Raw genomic sequence first — 17,974 nt, 5'->3', positions numbered from 1 at the left:
AAATCATTCATATGTTTCCTCGTGTCTCAGTCAACTCACCGCTTCAGACGTCAACTTCTCCGTGGTGCGACCCATCGTGTACAAGTACGCTCGTCTTCGAAATCTGGCGGTCGTATACGCGTGTCTTGTAGTCCGGTCTTATTTTCTGAAGGAGTCAGAGGCAGCATTAGCGTATGCAGGAGGTATTTGCCATGTCTCTACGACCATCCGACGCATTAATCTTTCCTGTATTAGTCAACCTTGCTCGAGGCAACCTATGTGAGATACTGGCAACCAAACTTCTTCACCATTTCGCTTCCGATTATATCAAGTTGGTCGCCCTGCTGACAACGACATGGAATCCGCTGGCTGGTGCGCCTTCGAGTTTCATGGATGAGGTTTCCCGACTTGTAGGGGGAGACGATAGTGCTCTCAATAATCCGCAAAGTGCATTGGAGGCGAGTGAACCTTCACCGAGTCGGTACTGGCGCGATGAATGTTTGAATATGTAGATGGCAATTTCCACAGATTCGAAGCACTTTGTCTCTTCGCCAATCACTCAAAAAGTTGTCAATGACATATATTCGGGGAAGGTAGTGTTTAGCAATACCGCTACTCGTTCGATTCTAGCAGATAATTACAAGCCTCGAAGTATTCAGGTAAGCCTTTCTCAGGGGTATCTGGTGAGTCCAATTGCTGAGGCTTCAATAGATATATGACTGGACCGAAACCCCCTTTCTTGACCACTACCGGTTTGTGTCTAGATGTTCCTTAGACCTTCATGCCCCTGACTTGCATCCTCAGCCTCCGAGTGCCAAAGTATGGGGCGATATTGGAATTCTTCAACTTCGCCCTTTTACTGTTCACTTTCGTTCTCTGCCTGTCGAGTAAGTTCGGACGCTGGAACCGCTTCTGAGTTTTTCGAGTGCGGGTCACTGACGCTTCCTGTCTCAAGATAAGGATGTTCATTCCATGAATTTTTGGGAATATGTTTTCATAATGTTTGGGATCGCGTTCGCTCTTGAAGAGTATACAGCCGCAACGGAACACGGATGGATAAGTGTGTCATTCTCCCTTCTGTTTCTATAGATTATGCTCACCTTGAAACGATCAGTCTACATTGCAAATGTTAGAATTCCATCGCATCTGCAAAGGTTATTCTCACTACTTCCTTAACAGATGTGGAACGTCTTTGACACGTCCTTTGTCGTTATATTCTTTTCGTACCTCGCATTCCGCTTGAAGGGCCTTGCCTACAACGATGGTGAGTGGGTCACGGGCTTCAGCTTGCTTCGTCGCAGACCGATTCCTTCCAGACGAGTCGTCTGATACGGCTTTTGACCTATTAGCGATCGATGCGTGCATTTTATTTCCTCGGTAAGGAAGCTATAGTCACTTTCTTTTCCCCGGTGTTATTGACGTGTTTTGTCTCTAGATTAGCGTTTTTCGCTGTGTCCAATCACGTCGTGATCCTGTAAACCTCTTATTTCCAGATGATTTTAATATGCTCATCTAAACGTGCCCAGATCACTTCGAGCTATGATTTCACAGTTTGTCTTCTTCTTAGGCATTGCGGCAACATGTTTTTCGGGTCTTTTGTTCACTCTTTGGACGTTAGGTGAGCTTGCAGATCGTGCGTGTCTCCAGTCTCTGATATGCGGGATCTACAGCAAGAGGCGACCACGTATGGACAATCAAGTCCATCTCTTGGCTTATGGTCCAAATATGGTTCGGTAACACCTATCTGAGCTTCGCTCAAGCTACAAGTTTTCATCCTCTATTTGGTCCCATATTGATGACCTGTTTCGCTGCGCTCTCTAATACGCTTCTGGTTACCAGTAAGGGCTCAAATTCTCGTTATGTGTTCATGATACTGATTGTTTCATTTTCTCACAGTACTGATTTCCATTTTGTCTAATACTGTTGCTAGAATTGACGCAGTAAGTGTCCATCGCATTGTATGACGTATTGCACCCTCATTTATGAATGTTAAAGAACGCTACTCAAGAGGTATCTTCGTAGTTGTCCGTATTATTCAACGTCTTTAACCGCATTCACAGTATCTGTTTCAGTTCACGATTTCGACGATTGAAGGGTATGCTTATACTTATTGATGATCTTGATTCTACGACGTGCTCATTCAACCTTCACAGTGTCAAGGCTGATGCACTCTTTTCCTACCAACCACCGTTCAACATCTTGGCGTTTCTGATACTTAAACCTGCTAGCTGGGTGTTGAGTCCTAGGGCTTTGCATTCCGTCAACGTGCTTCTCATCAAGCTAACCAATTTTCCATTCCTCATCGTCATTGCTGTCTATGAAAGGTATCTGGCTTCAGGTCAGAAAGTACGCCAATCAGGGAAAGCTGCTGCCCAGTCGATATTCAGCAGTCTTCCGCGGCAATTTAAACATGCCCCTCTTGTTGAGGCATTTGTGGGTTCCGCGTCGGCGGACCTGTACGACGCGATTTTCGATGTTGAGGCAGAGCATGAGATAGATTTCGTTGAAGCACCCGACGATGAGATACCTATGCTACGCTCCTTCCATTCTAGAGAACGCCTATCGGGTCGTGGATTATCCCCGACTCCCGCCCCACCAGCACAGCGACCGTCTAGCATTCATGTTTCTCGTACAAATAACTCCACACCTCAAGGATCGCCTCTTCCACGTATATCAGCCCACTTGGAACCTGAAGTCCCTACCTCTCCTATTGGTAGACTATTTACCCGGGAAACAACAGGCACGGCTCAGCTCAATGCGAGTGTAAAGCGTATGGAAGCCATCGTGGATGATATCAAGGATCCAGTGCACGGGCTTCGAGAGGAGATCAAGGAGTTACAGGTGTGTGCGGTTTTTGCTTCATGATCAGTGGAAGAGTAATCTCACTTTGTTCCTATAGGAGCGTCAAAGTCGAATTGAAAGTCTTTTGTTGACTTTGACACGCGGAATGCGAAGCGCTAGTAACTAAATGGTCGCTCTTGTATATAAACAATTATGAGCATTGTTTCCATATTTGGGTATTTTCTACATCGAGACTCGGGTACACTTTCATTGTCTACAATTACGGCATCAATAAAGACCTCTTTGTTTTACAGCTCGCTCTTATTGTTCTCGTTACCGAATGCCTGCTATACAAATAGGCCACCTATTTCCTGGGCCACTCCATCGGTGTGGCTGGCGTCCATCCGCTCTTTTATCTGAACGACCCACCTCCTAGAATCTTCCCCCATTCCGCCACTTGCTACAGCTCCAACTCTCGAACGATTTTCACGAACGGTTTAAAGTCCCTGGTGGTCGCCCTTTATTACTCAACTAATCGTATTCGACGAGATGCGCAGCCCATTCATCATCATTCGGTTCATCTTCTTCTGTGAGTCCTAAACGTTGATTGACATGGGCTTTCATTCGCTCATCTCTTCCACCCAGGTCTGCTGTTGTATTTGAACCTTCTTACGCTCGTCTTTGCTGTCTTGAATGTTTCATCTGCCTCCTCCGCCGGTCTCTCTGGTGCGTGTATCACGTCTGTTCGCAGAATGCCGCAGCGCTAATAGCTAGCTACCCGCAGTCCCCGGCACACAAGTCCTACTTATTTTCACGAACTGCCTCACACTCCTCCTCCTCGCTCTGTACGTGAAAGGGGTTCAATACGACTCAGTACCCTCCACTAAATTTTGTACAGTGGGCTTCTACCTATGATATGGTCTAAATCAGCTTTTGCGAATCTTACTCTCGAATGCATGTGGACCTTGGTGTTATCGTTGCTGCAGATGGGTATGCTTCAGTTCCATCGAGTTTGAATTCCTGCTCATAGTCGCTGTGCAGGGGCCGCAATTGGGTCGGCAGCCAGTATTTCACTCATGATCCGCGAACCCAGTGCGTATCATGATTTTTCTAGACCCCCCCTTTTAATGACTGAGCATTCGTGAAGCCGATCCAAGTGTTGCAGTGTCTTCGGTGCTCCTTCTTCCCACATCGTGGCTCTTGAGCGTTTTGCGTGTGTATTTCTCTACCTTTGACTCGCCACTACCTCCTTACTCATCACATCTGCTCAAACAGAACTGGCCTATTTCTTCACGATCTTGATCACAGCAATGATACACGCTCGCCATGAACCGGAGGTGTGGAGATCAAGCATCTACACCATCAAGTGGTTCGGTTTCTCAAACGTCAAGATCAAAACTACAGATATAAGTGGACCTAGACCTAAATCCGGATACGAAAACGATTCATGGACCCTTTATCTGGAGGATATAGAATCCACAGCCGCCCGGAAAGCCAGGCATACCCTTTCTCCTTCCGAGAAACCGGCTTGGGCTCCAATTTCTCAACGTAGAGGTGTCGATCCACCGTTTATGAGGCGCGATAAGACACCACGCTCGTCCGTTTCTACCGAGCATGTTACTCCACCTCTCAAAGCCGAAGTAAAAGGGGGATCACGCTTTATTGAGCGAATTTGCGATTTGACCATCACCCGACCCCCCAACAACCCGACCTCCTTTCCTAGCGAAGTGGAGGATCACGATAAACCTATCCCTATTCCTCGCATCTCCAAGTGGATGAGCGCAGAGGCTCTCAAGGGCTTCGGTGTGGGACACTAGTTGTCACCCCAATGTCTATTTAATGGACATGGACTCATGGACTGATTTATTTTGATGTGCGGACGAGACCACTTCTATGAAAGTACAATGTAGGAAATACAGTATAGCTTCGATGTACTATATTTATAACTTAATACTGTCTACTAAATATACTCCTAAGACATCTTTTCATTCGTCGTTATGTTTACAAGTCCTCGACCGACAACCCTACTGAATGCAGTCTAGCTCGTAGGCTCTCATTCTCCTCCTTTAGAACGACGATTTGATTTTGCACACTGGCTAATTGTCTCTGTGTTTTTGCTAACTCCTTTGCATCACCCTCTTCGATTTCACCCGCACCGACCGCGACGCCTGAGAATAGAGAACGGTGAGATGCCACTCCACAACTAGTGAAAACAGATGACAGCATTTACCTCCAACCAACTTGACCAAACGCCATAAACGAAGTACGATGAGGAGGGAAGCAAGTTCCCTTTCGCGGCCTTTAAGTGCGACCTCCAAAACAAACGTGGTAAGTATGATGAATGCATCGAAAAGATGCAGAGCGGCATGAGGTATATCTCCAAAGGGATTATAATGTTTCAGACCAAAGGCGTAGAGTGTTAGCGGAACTTCGAACAGGAAGAAACCCGAGATGCTGAGAGACACAGTTGAGAGAACTTCGAGCCAAGCCGGCCCTTCTGGACCAGGAGGTCTGCATCCAGGAGTTAATAAAAGTGTAGCCAAGGTCTGCAAGCACGCAAGCTGTATCAATAATAATCTTTTTATTTTAAAAAAGAATACCGATCTGAGAACAACGACAACCCCAATGAGATCTGAAACGCACCAAGGCAATTACCGTCTTGTGGAATGGATTCGACTCGACAAGGGCGGCCAGACGTTCGCGAAATGATGGATTTGGGATGCTCGAGGTTGATTGCGCTTCGGGATCGAGGAGAGGCTGTTGCTCATCGACGGCGGTAGACATATTGGACAAGTTGGCGGCGTCGGCACGCGCGTGCTCCCTGCACACAGTGACTTGGACTATCTTTGATTTGTGTCTATCAATCCTGTGCACGTATCATTTTCTATGTCAGGTCAGTCGTCCAGCTATGACTTTTATGACTTCAGACTGGGTAACATGTGGTAACCTCAGTGAATACTGTCAGAAACCTACTACCTAGTGCCCACTGTACCGGACCATCCGTATCGTCTTTAAATGTGTGTTGAGGCATCTGGCAACGTTACTTTTCAATACCCCTCTCTGCTGGGCGGACATTCCTCTATTTTTCTTTCGTCCTCGAGTCCAGTACTCGCCTTGGTCTCTCCTTTCGTTCTGAGCCTTGGTCTCGCCTTCCTTTCGGTTTCTCTCTGGGGGTAATAATCGTGACTCTTCTTTGGCATGTCAACGAAAGGAGCTTGGTATCTTTTCAGGAGAGTTAGGATTCTCATTTTTGGTGAGTCCGAGGTGCCTGTGTCCACTCGAAACTGATGGCCTCCAGTTTTTTGCATTCTTCTCAGCCTGGGATGCTCTACTGTCTTTTCTATATATGCATACAAGAATTGGAATCAATACGATCTTGCACAGCGTGAGCATCCGTTCTTTCTTTCTAATTCTAGGTACACAATCCTCGGTGTCTTGTAGGTGCATTCCTGATTGGTCTGGCAACTTGCTATGGAGTTGTTGGAGCGTTCCTATATTTGGTGTAAGTTCTCAATCTTTTTTGCATGTCTTTTTTCCGGGTGAGGAGATCGCTTCTCCATAGCATGGTCGTGAAATTCCGCGTGTGGCTGGACATCGCTCGAGTATCGATATATCTACTACTGACACTGAGTAGGTCATCATCTCATGGCGGTTGGTTGATATGACTAACACCTGCTTCCAGCCTGTGCAGCATTCTTTTCATTTGTTGGGCGCACGTACCCGTGTAACTTAGGTATCTGACCCATCCAACTACCTACCACAATTCTCATCTTCCAATCAGGGTCTGTCACGATTTGCAATCGGCTCTCGATGTCTCTCGTTATTGCGACATGGACAATCTCGGGTCTCCGTGCGTTTTACCCCCGCTTCTTCGCCGCCTCGTTGCACTAAAGTTGTTGATCTAGTGGCTGCCTATGCTTGCTACCTGGGGATAATGTCTTTCATACCCCAGCCCCCTTCACCGAACGAAACCGAAGCGACCACCGGGTCAACTTCACGTCGGCGGCTTTCAACGGACTCTATGATACCGTTGGTATCTAAAGATACCCGACCCGTCGCGAAGGCATACAGTGAGGAAGCACAAGTTACGACTTCTCTTCGTGGTACGAAAATAGAGAAACATCCACCACCTTCAATCAGCGTTAGCCCTCCTTCGTACGAGACAGTATCCAAATCTGCGTTGTTGGCACAGTTCCCTGTGCCGCCTGAACACCAATCGCCACAGTTTCCATCCAGATCGCTACGTTCACGTCCATTGCCTCTCCCCAATCCATTCTCAAACCGTCTCATCGAGCGCAGTCCATCGACAAGTTCATCAATTCCATCGTCGTATTTGTATTGGGGAAGTCCGTTACAACAGTCTCTCGCCATCAGTAGCCAGCCAACTTTTTCCGCTTCTAGTACTCATACTAGCTCAGATATCTCGTCTCAGAGTGACAGGAGCGGCTCACGACCTCGCCATCCTTCGTTACTGACTCCTGCTACGATCCCGCGAGGCCATTTTCGACCCCTACCGACGCCTATTTCTTCACACTTCAATCGAACAGCACTGCCAAGACAATATGGCTTGTCTTTACCCAGTCCTGCAGCTTTGCCTTCGTATCGTGATGAGAGACAATGGGCAACCTGGCACAATCCTCGATATGACGTCCCACAAAGTGCCTCGGCGTCAGTTTTCAGTTCGCGCACGATGGCTGGTGGTAATTCTGTGTCGGCAAGGTCAACTTGGAGGTAGTAAATTACGAGTATATCACAGATGAAACGAACTATTGTATTGTACAGTTGTGAGTCCAGTGTATTGTACAAAATCTAATGACATCATCACACTTGAGTTTGTGGTGGTGCGAACTCCTTTCCCAAGTACGTCTATCATGTTTCTCAAGTTCCTGGCGCGTAACGGCCTTCTTCAACACAAATCATATACATTCTCAACGAGTCGTATCGGTCTCTCGCACTTGTCGCTCAAAGTCACGTCTCCAACAACAACATCCAAACTTTCTCAAAACACTCAACGTCTCCGTACACTTCCTACAGCATGGAAGGCAATTGGTCTTACAGGGTTAGGAATGGGAATTTCCCTGATAACAAGACCATCAATCTGGTGTGAACGTACGATTCAGTGATAGGTCTAATTCCACCACACAATGCTGAATCCATTCTACAGCGGTTCCGCCGACTAAGCAGGCAGAAAGGACCACGAAACCATCTTATGGTTCATCTGACATTCCTCCTCCTCCTGAATCATCCATCAGCCTTTACGAACTATCCTTTGGGACTGTCACTGGTGGGTGAAAACGTCTCGCCTCAATGCTATCAACTTGTAATGACACGAGAAACATCGCAAAGGCATATGTGCTGGGATATTCGTTAAGAAAGGTGCAAAGATGGTAGCGTTTGTTTTCGGGGGAATATTCGTCTTGTTACAGGTACATGCTGTTTCCCTTTGGATTCTTGATGTGTCGAAAGCCGTCTGACCAGCAAATCGGCATGTGGTTGCTGTTGATATTGACAGTACTTGGGTTCTACATCAATCATTCGAATTGATTGGGGCCTGGCAGCAAAGCGATTCGAGAGCTGGTTCTATACCACGAACGCAGCAGGAGACAAGAGACCACCCAGAGTGTACTCGATTTGGAATGCTCTGGTCACGTTCCTGACAGCAGATTTCCAGGCTAGGGCGAGTTTTTTGGGTGGATTCATGCTAGGACTGAGATTAGGATAGATACAGTAGTCAGTACAAAAAACTGTGTAAGTAGCTCCGCCATCGGCGACCAGCGCTTATGACTCCCTTAATGGAAAACTGGACTTACGTGATGTAATTTTTTTTAGGCAGGGAAGTTGATACTGCACTGTCTACGCGTTCTACGATACTGCACCATGGGACATCGTGCAAAAAACAAGCAGTCTGCCCCTAAACCACTCGAAGGAATGCCAAAGCCTTCAGCAAAAAAACTTGGCAAACGGAAGGCTGAAGTTATCGACGATAAGCCCTCTGGCAGGCCAACGAAGAGAACAAAAGACCAGCAAATCAAGTCCAACGTTCACTCGGTCAATGTAAAGAACGACAAGACGAAACAAAAGAAACCGAAAACAGATGCAGACGCTTGGGAAGACATTAAAGATGACATAGACATCAAAGCACAAACGAGGTATGATTTTTATATATCCTCCAATCTTCAATCAACGAAGCGACTTGCTATTAGGTCTTTATTCCATGGTAGCGATATGGACGAAGAGGAAACCTTCACAGGTAATTTGAATGATATCGAAGTCGACGAGTGAGCACACCTCACACTTTGTTGGAGCATCCTCCCTGATTCTTGCGTGTAGGGACGAACTACTCCGAGGTGAAGTCGAAGAATTTGACTTTGACTCAGATGAAGTTGAACTGCCTCCACAACAATTCTCCTCAAGAATCAAAAAATCAAAACAAGCTGAACGTCCTCTGAAGATCATACCGAACGCCTCCGACAACTCTGATTCTGATGAGGACTCGGACGATGATCCGGTAACAATGGCGAATATGGAAACCAAGTCGAGAGCGTTAGAAGCTAGAGCTGCTAAAGAAGCCCAGCTTGATCTGGACGAAATTCAGGCTGCTGCCGAGATGGAAGACGGAGACGATTTCGATATGGAGGATGTAGAGGATGATGACGAAAATGGTGAAGCAGACGGAGAAACATTCAATCTACCTACTGCTGAGGAGAGGGAGGCGGAGAGAAACGCTGGTGGACCCGACGTCCACGTCGTTCAACGCCGTATGCGAGAGTGTACACGGGTATTGCAGAAATTCAAAAAGCGGGCGGAAAAGGGAAGGTAAGCGGACGGTAGCAACTTCCAATTATACTAAACTGACCGAATTTGTTTTCTAGATCGCGTGCAGAATACACATCTCAGCTCATATCGGACATTGCAAGCTACTACGGATATAACGAGTTTCTTGCTGAGAAGCTCTTCCTCCTCTTCCCTGTTGCTGAGGTTCGCACTTTTCTGGTTCCTGTCAACTCTCAGACTCACTCCTGTTTTCAGGCAATCGAGTTCTTCGAGGCCAACGAAGTTCCCCGTCCTGTCACGATCCGGACCAACACTCTTCGGACCCGGCGGCGAGATTTAGCTCAAGTACTGATCAATCGTGGCGTAAACTTAGAGCCTATAGGTAAATGGACCAACGTCGGATTGCAGGTCTTCGAAAGTAGCGTTCCTATAGGTCAGTCTTCCGATGCGCAAAGTGTATCACTTGCTAAGTAACAAGTGCCTGTAGGTGCAACTCCTGAGTATCTCGCCGGTCATTACATGCTTCAAGCCGCTTCTTCCTTCCTCCCTGTTATCGCTCTGTCACCGCAACCCGGTGAAAGGGTCCTCGATATGGCTTCGGCCCCAGGCGGCAAAACAACCCATATCGCTGCCTTACTGCAGAATACCGGCGTTGTTTTCGCTAATGACGCGAACAAGGCTCGTACGAAGAGCTTGAGTGCCAATGTCCACCGATTAGGCTGCAAGAACGTTGTCGTTTGCTCCTACGATGGACGTGAATTCCCGAAAGTAATGGGGGGATTCGATCGTGTGCTGTTGGATGCGCCATGCAGTGGAACAGGTGTGATTAGCAAGGATTCGAGTGTCAAAGTAAACAAGGTTCGCTTTTCAAACTTCGTAAAGCGCGCAAGATTCTGATATCGTCATTACTTGCAGTCCGAGCGCGACTTCACCCTACTCGCACACCTCCAGAAACAACTCATCTTGTGTGCTCTGGATAGCGTGAAACCGGAGTCCAAAAGCGGATCTTACGTTGTTTACTCGACATGTTCTGTCACCGTAGACGAAAACGAAGCGGTTGTCGATTACGCCTTGCGCAAGAGACCCAATGTCCATCTTGTCGATACCGGAATCGGATTCGGAGTTGAAGGGTACACATCGTATCGAGGCAAGGTTTATGATAAGAGTGTTAAGTTGACGAGGAGGTTCTATCCTCATGTACACAACATGGACGGATTTTTTGTTGCAAAATTCAAGGTGGAGAAAAGGAGTAAAAAGATGTTGTCAGGTGATAAGGAACAAGACAATGTTGGTGAAGAAACGGTGACTGCCGATAGAGTGGACGGAGATGGGGAGAAAGTGACATTTGATGACGAGGAAGACAAGCCATACATCGAAGGTCAGTAAACCATGCATCCTATTGCATCGAGGAGGATGAATTCTTACCATACTTTTTTCCTCACAGAATCTAAGCGTCGTTATCTAAAGAGCAAGGGCCTCAGGGTACCACCACGGACTGCGGCGGTTGTGAAGGCCTAGAGGTGAGGCTCATGCCAAGCGAAAAAGAGTCAGATTTGAACACTATGTGTCTCCATTTGTTCGATGTGAATCTCACAAACGAAACGTAATACTAACTCCACGGCGCGTATTACTTTACCCTAGAACTTGGAAGGCAGGCAAAGAAATCTGAAATCTCTGAAGTGGGAGAGGGAGGATACATAGGAACCCTCCGGAGTCTTCCATGCGTTCCATCCATTTCTCTTCATTCTGAAACATGATGGGATAAGTTCATACCGTTGGTTAGGATGCCTTCTGAGATCGAGAGGGTCCATGACAATTGAATCAACCGTTTGATTGATAGTCGTGATGTATGCAAGACAAGACGATAGATACATATACACATTCCCGGCTCATACTTTATGGCAACAAATGGCAGATGATTTCAGAGCTCAGAGTTCATGACTTTCGCGCTGAAGAAAGGCGGAGGAGGTAAGAACAGGGTCGTGTTCGTAAGGGAGAAGGAGGAAAAGTCCGTCAGAGATGTCGGAGTCCGACAGAATCGATCAGAAGTCACAATTGATTGTCCACAAGTGATCAATACCGCTCAGATTTCCTGCGAAGCTGTAAATCGTCCGTTTTCAAACCACAAGGAACGAAAGCTTTACCTGAATCGACGACTGCCACACGCGCAAACGCCTCCGCAGGCGCCAACCATGGCGAGCCAGATAGCGAGAGCAGCTCCGAGAGCCATCCAGACCTGGACAAGAGTCAAGTAGAGGTGAAACTGATGGGTATTTACACATACGGCATTCCCGTAACCGAGGGTGACTTCGCCATCTGTCCGGTCGTTAACGCGACCTCGGATAACCGCGACAAAAATGACATCGATGAGAAAAACAATGGTTGTGAGTAGGGCCGTCAGGATGCCGATGCCGAGGGTAAGAAGTGAAGGAAAACGAGAGGTCCCGTTTGAGCCGCGACGAAGCATGAAAAGGGAGACGAGAAGCGTCAAGAAAGTTAGGCCACACGCTAAAGAATTAGAAGTTTGATGGGAATTTTGATTGGAAATCCGTGGCGCCATACCTATAGGGTGAAGGACAAGCGCGGCAGTGGTGGTCTTGGTGATGATGTCGTTGAAGTCCTCGACACGTCTGCAAGTGGAAAAAAGTGTTAGAAGGATGAAGACCAAGAAATTTATGAAACATGCAGAATGCGGGCCACGGTGCTATCGAACCCATAACCTAGATGACGATCAGAGCATTGAGCAGAGGCATCGCGATCAAAGCCGAAAACGCTATAAACAGGGAATAAGACGCGTAAAAATAATGAAATAAAGAGAAGACAAACGAGACTGCGATGGCATCAGCACAGTAGCCCCAGACACCGAAATCAACAGCACCGGAGGCGCCAGAACGAAGCAAGTCGGAAGTAGCGGAGGTCGCTAAACGGAAGAGATAGATAGTCTTGATTATTGGAACTGAGAGAGAAATCAGTAGGAGGAGAAGGAACGCGATGAAGAGAAGAGCTGGGGTAAGTAGTAGGAGGATCATGGGGGGCTAAAGGCAAGAAGGAACCTTCATACTCTTGTGGTCGCTCCATGATTTAGTGACGTTCTAATTACCGTTAGGGGCAACAAGCGCTGGAACCCAAAATAGGGTTTAAGGAGGGTGTGGCAAACAAAAGCCAAACATCGGGCTACAAATAAAAGAAGGGCCGCGCCAACCCTCTCTCTTTATCCCTTTCTTTTTTCCATCCTCTCAGCTTGCGTAGCGCGCAGTGTCCCTCTCTTCTATTACCACTAATATTCTTCTCTACTTGTACGTCCATTCTTACCAGCCTCGTTCTTTCCCAACCTTTCTCCCAACAGCCATAATGTCCGCCCCCGAAACTACTGCTGCCACTGTTGCTCCCGTCGAGGAGACAATGCCTGCTACCACTACTGAGGTTGTCCCAGAGGCTATTGCTCCTGCTACTGCCGCTGAGGCTACTCCTGCTCCTGAGCCCGTCAAAGCAGAGGTCTGTTGTCTTATCCTCTGTTCCCTTTTCTTATCTCCAACTTCCTCTTTCCAAGGAACCTCTCAAAGAGGATGTCAAGACCGAAGTTAGTTTTTCACTTGCAGTGCTCATCAGATTTTCCTGACTCTTCTTCAACAGGCTGCCAATGTCGAAGAGGAGCACGCCAAGGAACCAGCCACTGAAGCAACCGCTACTGAAGCAACTGAAGCAGCTGCTGCCGGGCCGGCAAAGGAGGAGGCTAAAGCTGTACGTTACTGGTCCTTTCGTTAGCTCACGCGACCTCAATTACAATTCAATAGTCGGAGACCGACAAGAGGGAAGAGCGCCCCAAGAGCCCAGGTTTCCTTCAGAAACTTCTTGCTCCCTTTAAGGGCGACAAGACCGAGAAGGTGAAGACCGAGAAGAAGGCAAAGGCCCCTAAGAGCCCCAAGAAGGACAAAAAGAAGGAGGCTTCTGAGGTGTGTTTGTTTCTCTATATTGTTCCTATCCAATCACTCAATCCCCTGCAGACCGCTCCTGCCACTGAGGAGCCTACCAAGGAAGCCACCTCTGAAGAACCCGCCAAAGAGGTCACTACTGAGGCTGCCCCCGCTGAGGTGAAGGCTGAGGAACCTGCCGCCACCGCTGCCGTTACCACCGAGCAGCCTGCAAACGAAGTGTAGGTGGTTGTCCCTCTCACGTCTGCTCTATTGATTGACCTTGATTACAGTGCTCCCGCCGAGCCTGTTCCCGAGACACCTGCGGAGGAGGCTAAAGAGGATAAGGTATTTATTTCTCCCGTTAATTTACACGTGCTCTGAGAAGCAAACCTCCTGCAGAAGGAGGACAAAAAGGAAGAGAAAAAAGAAGATAAGACCCCGAAAGCCGCCAAGGTTGGCCGTCGTCTTTCTGCTCGTGTTGGCGACTTCTTCAAGCCCAAGCCGAAGACTGAGGTTTCCACCCCCGCAAAGGTTGACGAGCATCCTCCCAAGATTGAGGAACCCGCACCCGTTGCACCTCTCGAAAACCCTGCAACCAACACCGAGGGTGCAACATCAGAGGCTGCAAAGGAGGCGAAGGTTGAGGAGCCTAAGACGGAGGAGGTTGCCCCTATGAAGTCTGGTGAGGCGATAACCACTGCTGCCGTTGCTGCGTGAGGCGTTCTTGACTTGACCGTACGACTGTTATGAGTTCCTTTTCATTCATTGTCTACTTTTATCTATTCGTCCCACACCATTTTATCTAGGGCTATACAAAGTTCTTGGATCCTTCCTTAGTATCGCTCATCTCATTCCGCTACTGTACAGGAGGATTTGGTTCTCGGTCACCTTCTATCTTAACGACACTTTATCATGACGAGCCGCTCCCATTCTCTTAATCTTTCCATTGATCTGATAGAATACCCCACCCTTCTTTCCTTTGTCGGATCATGCTCTCTTTCATCAGGTACTCCTTGTTATCGTTTTCTTTGCAAGTGAATACCGAAATGCAACTTGAATGACTGAAACATCATTTCACCATGCCATGAGTCATCATAGGCAGTTGTAATCATCTCCTTCCTACATTCATGGCTCCGAAGTCCCTCGGCAAAGAAAAGCAGATCGGAGACGACGACGAAGTACTTCAAGCTGTTATCCTCGCTGACAGCTTCAACAAGCGATTCAGACCCCTCACGACGCGAAAGCCTCGAGTAATGATACCTCATTGTTTTCGTTTCACGGCGAAGTCACTCAGATGTATTCACCTAGTGTCTCCTCCCGATCTGCAACGCACCCCTGCTCGACTGGACATTCGAAAGTCTTGCACTGGCTGGAGTTCAGGAAATCTTTGTAATCTGTAGATCTCATGCAGAACAAGTGAAGGAGACGATCGCGTGCGTCTTGAAGAGGGTTTCACTCTTTGTCTGCTCTATTCAACATATCCTTCATCATCTTTCTTTAGGGAATCACGATGGTCAAAACCAGGTTCTGGAATCAAGATCGTACCTATCATGACAGCAAAAGAAACTTTTTCTTCTGGAGATGCCTTACGGGACGTGTATACCCGAGGATTAGTTACAGGAGATTTCGTGCTGGTACACGGAGATCTGGTGAGCAATATACGGGTGGACGAGGTTGTGAGGGTGCACAAAGAGAGGAAGAAGAAGGATAGGGATGCTATTATGACCATCGTCGTGAAGGAATGCGGAGGAGGAGGGAGAACGAGGTGAAGCTTTTCTCTCTCTCTTCGTATTGAAAGGTTTTGAGGCACTGACTGATCCTTTTGCAAGGTCGAAGGGAGACTCATCAATCTTCGTCCTCGACTCTGAGACGTCTGAATGCCTTCATATTGAATCTGTGATTGGATACCCGCGCAAAACCCATATTCGTATTCCCAGAGAGATTCTTGTGGAACATCCTGACGTGGACATTCGCAACGATCTGATTGATTGCGGGATCGACGTTTGTTCTGTTGAGGTATGTTTCCAAAGTATAGTCGATGAATGACCTCGAAATGAATATGATTTCTCTTCTACTTTGAAGGTACCATCTTTGTTCCAAGACAACTTTGATTACCTCGATATACGGAGGGATTTTGTGCATGGCGTACTCACCTCGGATCTGCTGATGAAGAATATCTATTGCTATGTTGCGAAGGGCGGCTACGCCGCACGGGTGCAGGATACAAAGAGTTATGATTCAATAAGGTGAAATTTCTTTTATAACATGCAATAATTCTGTTGAAAGCTGGGCCTCTTAGCAAAGACATCTTGTCTCGGTGGACTTTCCCCTTAGTCCCAGACAACAATCACCCAGCGGGACATGTATACGAACATAGACGTGGTAACAAATACATTGCTAGAGATAACTCGGTACTTCTCGCTCGGTGAGTAATGGTGGTTTGGTTACTCTTCTTCCTTAACTTAGCTGTTCGTCGACCTTCGCTTTTCCAGAACAAGTAAAATCGGAAACAACTCACTAGTCGGTTCCGGGGCTCAAGTCTTCAACAACGCGCAGATAATATCATCAGTAATCGGTCGAAATTGCATCATTGGACATAACACAGTGATTGATAATGCCTATATTTTTGATAATACGAAGATAGGTTCGGGATGTTTCATTGAACAGAGTATTATAGGGACAGGAGTTACGGTTGGGGATGATACGAAAATATCTAGAGGCTGTTTGATTGGGGATGGTGTTAGTTTGGCCTCGGGGATACAGTTGGAACCGTTCGTGAGGTTGTCCAAAAGGATTGACGACGAGGATGATGATGATTCGGAAGTTGAGGACATCGAGGAAGGTACGTAAGGGCTTTCTACAACATGGAGCGGAACACAAACACGGTTTTCCTTTCTCTATAGATCAAGATGCTGCACAGGCCAGACTAGGTGTCGACGCAAATGTCATTGTCTGGACTCGAACTAGTTTTAGCGGTAGCGAACATGACGAAGCGGACGAGGATGGCGTGGACAATATCAAAAATCAACGATTCATGCGCATAGGTGTCGATACTCTCAAGCCTGTCTCTAGATGACTGGTTCTAACGTCTTGTCAGGTGACGACGCAGCGGATCTAGACGTTTCAGATGCAGGATCGGAATCTGGCGACGAAGAAAGCGAATCTGATGACGACGAGAGTGATCTACACCTAGGCAATTTACCTACGTCGTCGTCGACGTCTTTGGAGACTGGTGGTGTAATCTCATCCGACCTCAAAGCCGAAAATGAACTCCGGCACGAAGTAAACCAGTCTTTGGAGCGGGCGTTTACGGAAGGACATTCACTTGAAAATGCAGCTGTTGAACTCAAGACGCTTCGAATGGCGAGTAACGTCCCGATTACACGGGTCCGAGAGGCTGTGATTTCGGCCATCGTTGAGAAAATCTCAATAATTGAAGGGGGAGGGGTACCGCAACGAAGGGAAATTGCGGGAGTCGTAAGTCGTTGGGGACCTTTAATTGGCAAAATTGGGGGATTTGATGCTGTAGAGACGATCTCTGAACTTCAGGCAAGTTTTGTTCAATCGTCTCCGCCTGCTTGCTTGCCAATCGTCGCTGTCAGATTCACTGTACGACATCGACACGTTTCCCTCTTTTTGGACAAATATTGGCAGCTCTATATCAAGAGGATATTGTGGAAGAAGAAGACATTCGAGCATGGCACAACCTTCCTGCTTCTCAAGGGGATGGGAACGAACAGATGAAAAAGTGCTGGCTGATTGGAGGGCAAATGATTGAGCAGTTTGACGAACAAGAAAGTGACGACGATGACGAGGAGGAAAGCGACAGCTAATTGATGGAATTACACGAATGAAGCGTGTACATGTAGCTTATTGACATACTGTGGATAAAATTAACATATTACAGCTTGTGGATCTCTAGAATACGACAAGTATAGTCCGATTCCACGAAATTGAACGTCATATCATCAATACTTGAGAATGATGTAGAGGGCTGAGAGGGCAGCAAAAGTCAGATCTTGAATTCGTTGAATGTGCTACAGCGAAGCATACCGTGAATAATTCCAGGTCTGGAAGAAAAATGTTAGCTGTGGAGTGCGAGGGTGATAGTAATACGCACATATAACCCAATATCGTCAACAGGATATTGATACACTGCAAACAAAGAAGAAGAAAAAAACATGGATGAACGCCATGTCAGGATGTATTCATGCATGTACGCACGAAGTCAGCACCGCATCCTCGCTCGAGAAAGACCCCAAGGGGTGGTAAAAAGATAGCAATAAGGATCTGAAAAACTTTGAGCAGATTTCGAGTGGGAGTAAGGTGAAGATTACCTTGCAGATATCAGAAGCAGTGAAGGCCATCTTGAAGGTGGTGGGTGTAGGAGAAGAAACTATCAACCCGGACAAGCGTATTTATCAACTGCCTTGAGGAGGTGACGTCATCTCGCCCGTAGTTGTCCGGCGACACGGCATGGTCCCACGTGGGAACTGCAGTACCTCCGAGTTCCCCGTACTTTCCGA

General features: G+C 47.3%; 11 protein-coding genes across 12 annotated transcripts; 8 read left to right on the top strand and 3 right to left on the bottom strand.

Moving 5' to 3' along the window:
• Positions 1–191: 191 nt before the first annotated feature.
• On the top strand, positions 192–491 carry E1B28_008716 (uncharacterized protein; the record flags this gene model as incomplete). The annotated part of the gene is made up of 1 exon (XM_043153542.1): positions 192–491. The coding sequence occupies one exon, from the start codon at positions 192–194 to the stop codon at positions 489–491; it is 300 nt and encodes a 99-aa protein (XP_043008826.1).
• Positions 492–760: 269 nt separating this feature from the next.
• E1B28_008715 (uncharacterized protein) lies at positions 761–2,947 on the top strand (the record flags this gene model as incomplete). The annotated part of the gene is made up of 13 exons (XM_043153541.1): positions 761–866; positions 935–1,039; positions 1,094–1,107; positions 1,159–1,243; positions 1,296–1,356; positions 1,415–1,453; positions 1,506–1,597; positions 1,650–1,817; positions 1,876–1,919; positions 1,975–1,989; positions 2,040–2,074; positions 2,133–2,820; positions 2,879–2,947. The coding sequence occupies 13 exons, from the start codon at positions 761–763 to the stop codon at positions 2,945–2,947; spliced, it is 1,521 nt and encodes a 506-aa protein (XP_043008825.1).
• A 362-nt stretch (positions 2,948–3,309) lies between these two features.
• On the top strand, positions 3,310–4,577 carry E1B28_008714 (uncharacterized protein; the record flags this gene model as incomplete). Its single annotated transcript, XM_043153540.1, has 7 exons — positions 3,310–3,349; positions 3,406–3,486; positions 3,545–3,605; positions 3,659–3,750; positions 3,802–3,852; positions 3,908–3,973; positions 4,036–4,577. 7 exons carry the CDS (start codon positions 3,310–3,312, stop codon positions 4,575–4,577), a joined length of 933 nt encoding a protein of 310 aa, XP_043008824.1.
• E1B28_008713 (uncharacterized protein) lies at positions 4,038–5,561 on the bottom strand. The gene is made up of 3 exons (XM_043153539.1): positions 5,404–5,561; positions 4,991–5,337; positions 4,038–4,928 (listed from the first exon to the last, which is right to left on the bottom strand). The coding sequence occupies exons 1-2, from the start codon at positions 5,542–5,544 to the stop codon at positions 5,149–5,151; spliced, it is 330 nt and encodes a 109-aa protein (XP_043008823.1). The 5' UTR covers positions 5,545–5,561; the 3' UTR covers positions 4,038–4,928; positions 4,991–5,148.
• Positions 5,562–6,570: 1,009 nt separating this feature from the next.
• On the top strand, positions 6,571–7,495 carry E1B28_008712 (uncharacterized protein; the record flags this gene model as incomplete). Its single annotated transcript, XM_043153538.1, has 2 exons — positions 6,571–6,610; positions 6,666–7,495. 2 exons carry the CDS (start codon positions 6,571–6,573, stop codon positions 7,493–7,495), a joined length of 870 nt encoding a protein of 289 aa, XP_043008822.1.
• Positions 7,496–7,631: 136 nt separating this feature from the next.
• On the top strand, positions 7,632–8,482 carry E1B28_008711 (uncharacterized protein; the record flags this gene model as incomplete). The annotated part of the gene is made up of 4 exons (XM_043153537.1): positions 7,632–7,869; positions 7,925–8,044; positions 8,107–8,186; positions 8,273–8,482. The coding sequence occupies 4 exons, from the start codon at positions 7,632–7,634 to the stop codon at positions 8,480–8,482; spliced, it is 648 nt and encodes a 215-aa protein (XP_043008821.1).
• A 155-nt stretch (positions 8,483–8,637) lies between these two features.
• NOP2 (rRNA (cytosine-C5-)-methyltransferase nop2) lies at positions 8,638–11,052 on the top strand (the record flags this gene model as incomplete). Its single annotated transcript, XM_043153536.1, has 8 exons — positions 8,638–8,909; positions 8,964–9,038; positions 9,091–9,576; positions 9,633–9,738; positions 9,790–9,967; positions 10,022–10,392; positions 10,450–10,912; positions 10,979–11,052. 8 exons carry the CDS (start codon positions 8,638–8,640, stop codon positions 11,050–11,052), a joined length of 2,025 nt encoding a protein of 674 aa, XP_043008820.1.
• Positions 11,053–11,311: 259 nt separating this feature from the next.
• On the bottom strand, positions 11,312–12,653 carry E1B28_008709 (uncharacterized protein). The gene is made up of 6 exons (XM_043153535.1): positions 12,361–12,653; positions 12,221–12,307; positions 12,097–12,164; positions 11,819–12,042; positions 11,679–11,770; positions 11,312–11,626 (listed from the first exon to the last, which is right to left on the bottom strand). Exons 1-6 carry the CDS (start codon positions 12,561–12,563, stop codon positions 11,608–11,610), a joined length of 693 nt encoding a protein of 230 aa, XP_043008819.1. The 5' UTR covers positions 12,564–12,653; the 3' UTR covers positions 11,312–11,607.
• Positions 12,654–12,885: 232 nt separating this feature from the next.
• On the top strand, positions 12,886–14,165 carry E1B28_008708 (uncharacterized protein; the record flags this gene model as incomplete). Its single annotated transcript, XM_043153534.1, has 7 exons — positions 12,886–13,029; positions 13,085–13,114; positions 13,168–13,275; positions 13,329–13,487; positions 13,539–13,687; positions 13,739–13,793; positions 13,848–14,165. 7 exons carry the CDS (start codon positions 12,886–12,888, stop codon positions 14,163–14,165), a joined length of 963 nt encoding a protein of 320 aa, XP_043008818.1.
• A 410-nt stretch (positions 14,166–14,575) lies between these two features.
• On the top strand, positions 14,576–17,281 carry E1B28_008707 (uncharacterized protein; the record flags this gene model as incomplete). Its single annotated transcript, XM_043153533.1, has 10 exons — positions 14,576–14,698; positions 14,757–14,881; positions 14,950–15,213; positions 15,278–15,464; positions 15,531–15,694; positions 15,748–15,873; positions 15,941–16,290; positions 16,352–16,492; positions 16,546–16,997; positions 17,051–17,281. 10 exons carry the CDS (start codon positions 14,576–14,578, stop codon positions 17,279–17,281), a joined length of 2,163 nt encoding a protein of 720 aa, XP_043008817.1.
• PMP3 (plasma membrane proteolipid Pmp3) lies at positions 17,253–17,843 on the bottom strand. 2 transcript variants are annotated; one of them, XM_043153532.1, is made up of 6 exons: positions 17,786–17,843; positions 17,673–17,738; positions 17,569–17,603; positions 17,502–17,518; positions 17,331–17,442; positions 17,253–17,277 (listed from the first exon to the last, which is right to left on the bottom strand). In XM_043153532.1, the coding sequence occupies exons 1-5, from the start codon at positions 17,813–17,815 to the stop codon at positions 17,417–17,419; spliced, it is 174 nt and encodes a 57-aa protein (XP_043008816.1). In that variant the 5' UTR covers positions 17,816–17,843; the 3' UTR covers positions 17,253–17,277; positions 17,331–17,416. The 2 variants fall into 2 exon arrangements, with proteins under 2 accessions (XP_043008816.1, XP_043008815.1); XM_043153531.1 differs by lacking the exon at positions 17,253–17,277 and having other exon boundaries at positions 17,301–17,442.
• Between the last annotated feature and the right edge of the window lie 131 nt (positions 17,844–17,974).

This window comes from Marasmius oreades, chromosome 5, assembly GCF_018924745.1.
Source record: "Marasmius oreades isolate 03SP1 chromosome 5, whole genome shotgun sequence".
Taxonomy (NCBI): domain Eukaryota; kingdom Fungi; phylum Basidiomycota; class Agaricomycetes; order Agaricales; family Marasmiaceae; genus Marasmius; species Marasmius oreades.
Note: the sequence above shows the minus strand (reverse complement) of the source record. Positions and strands in the feature narration are given on the sequence as shown.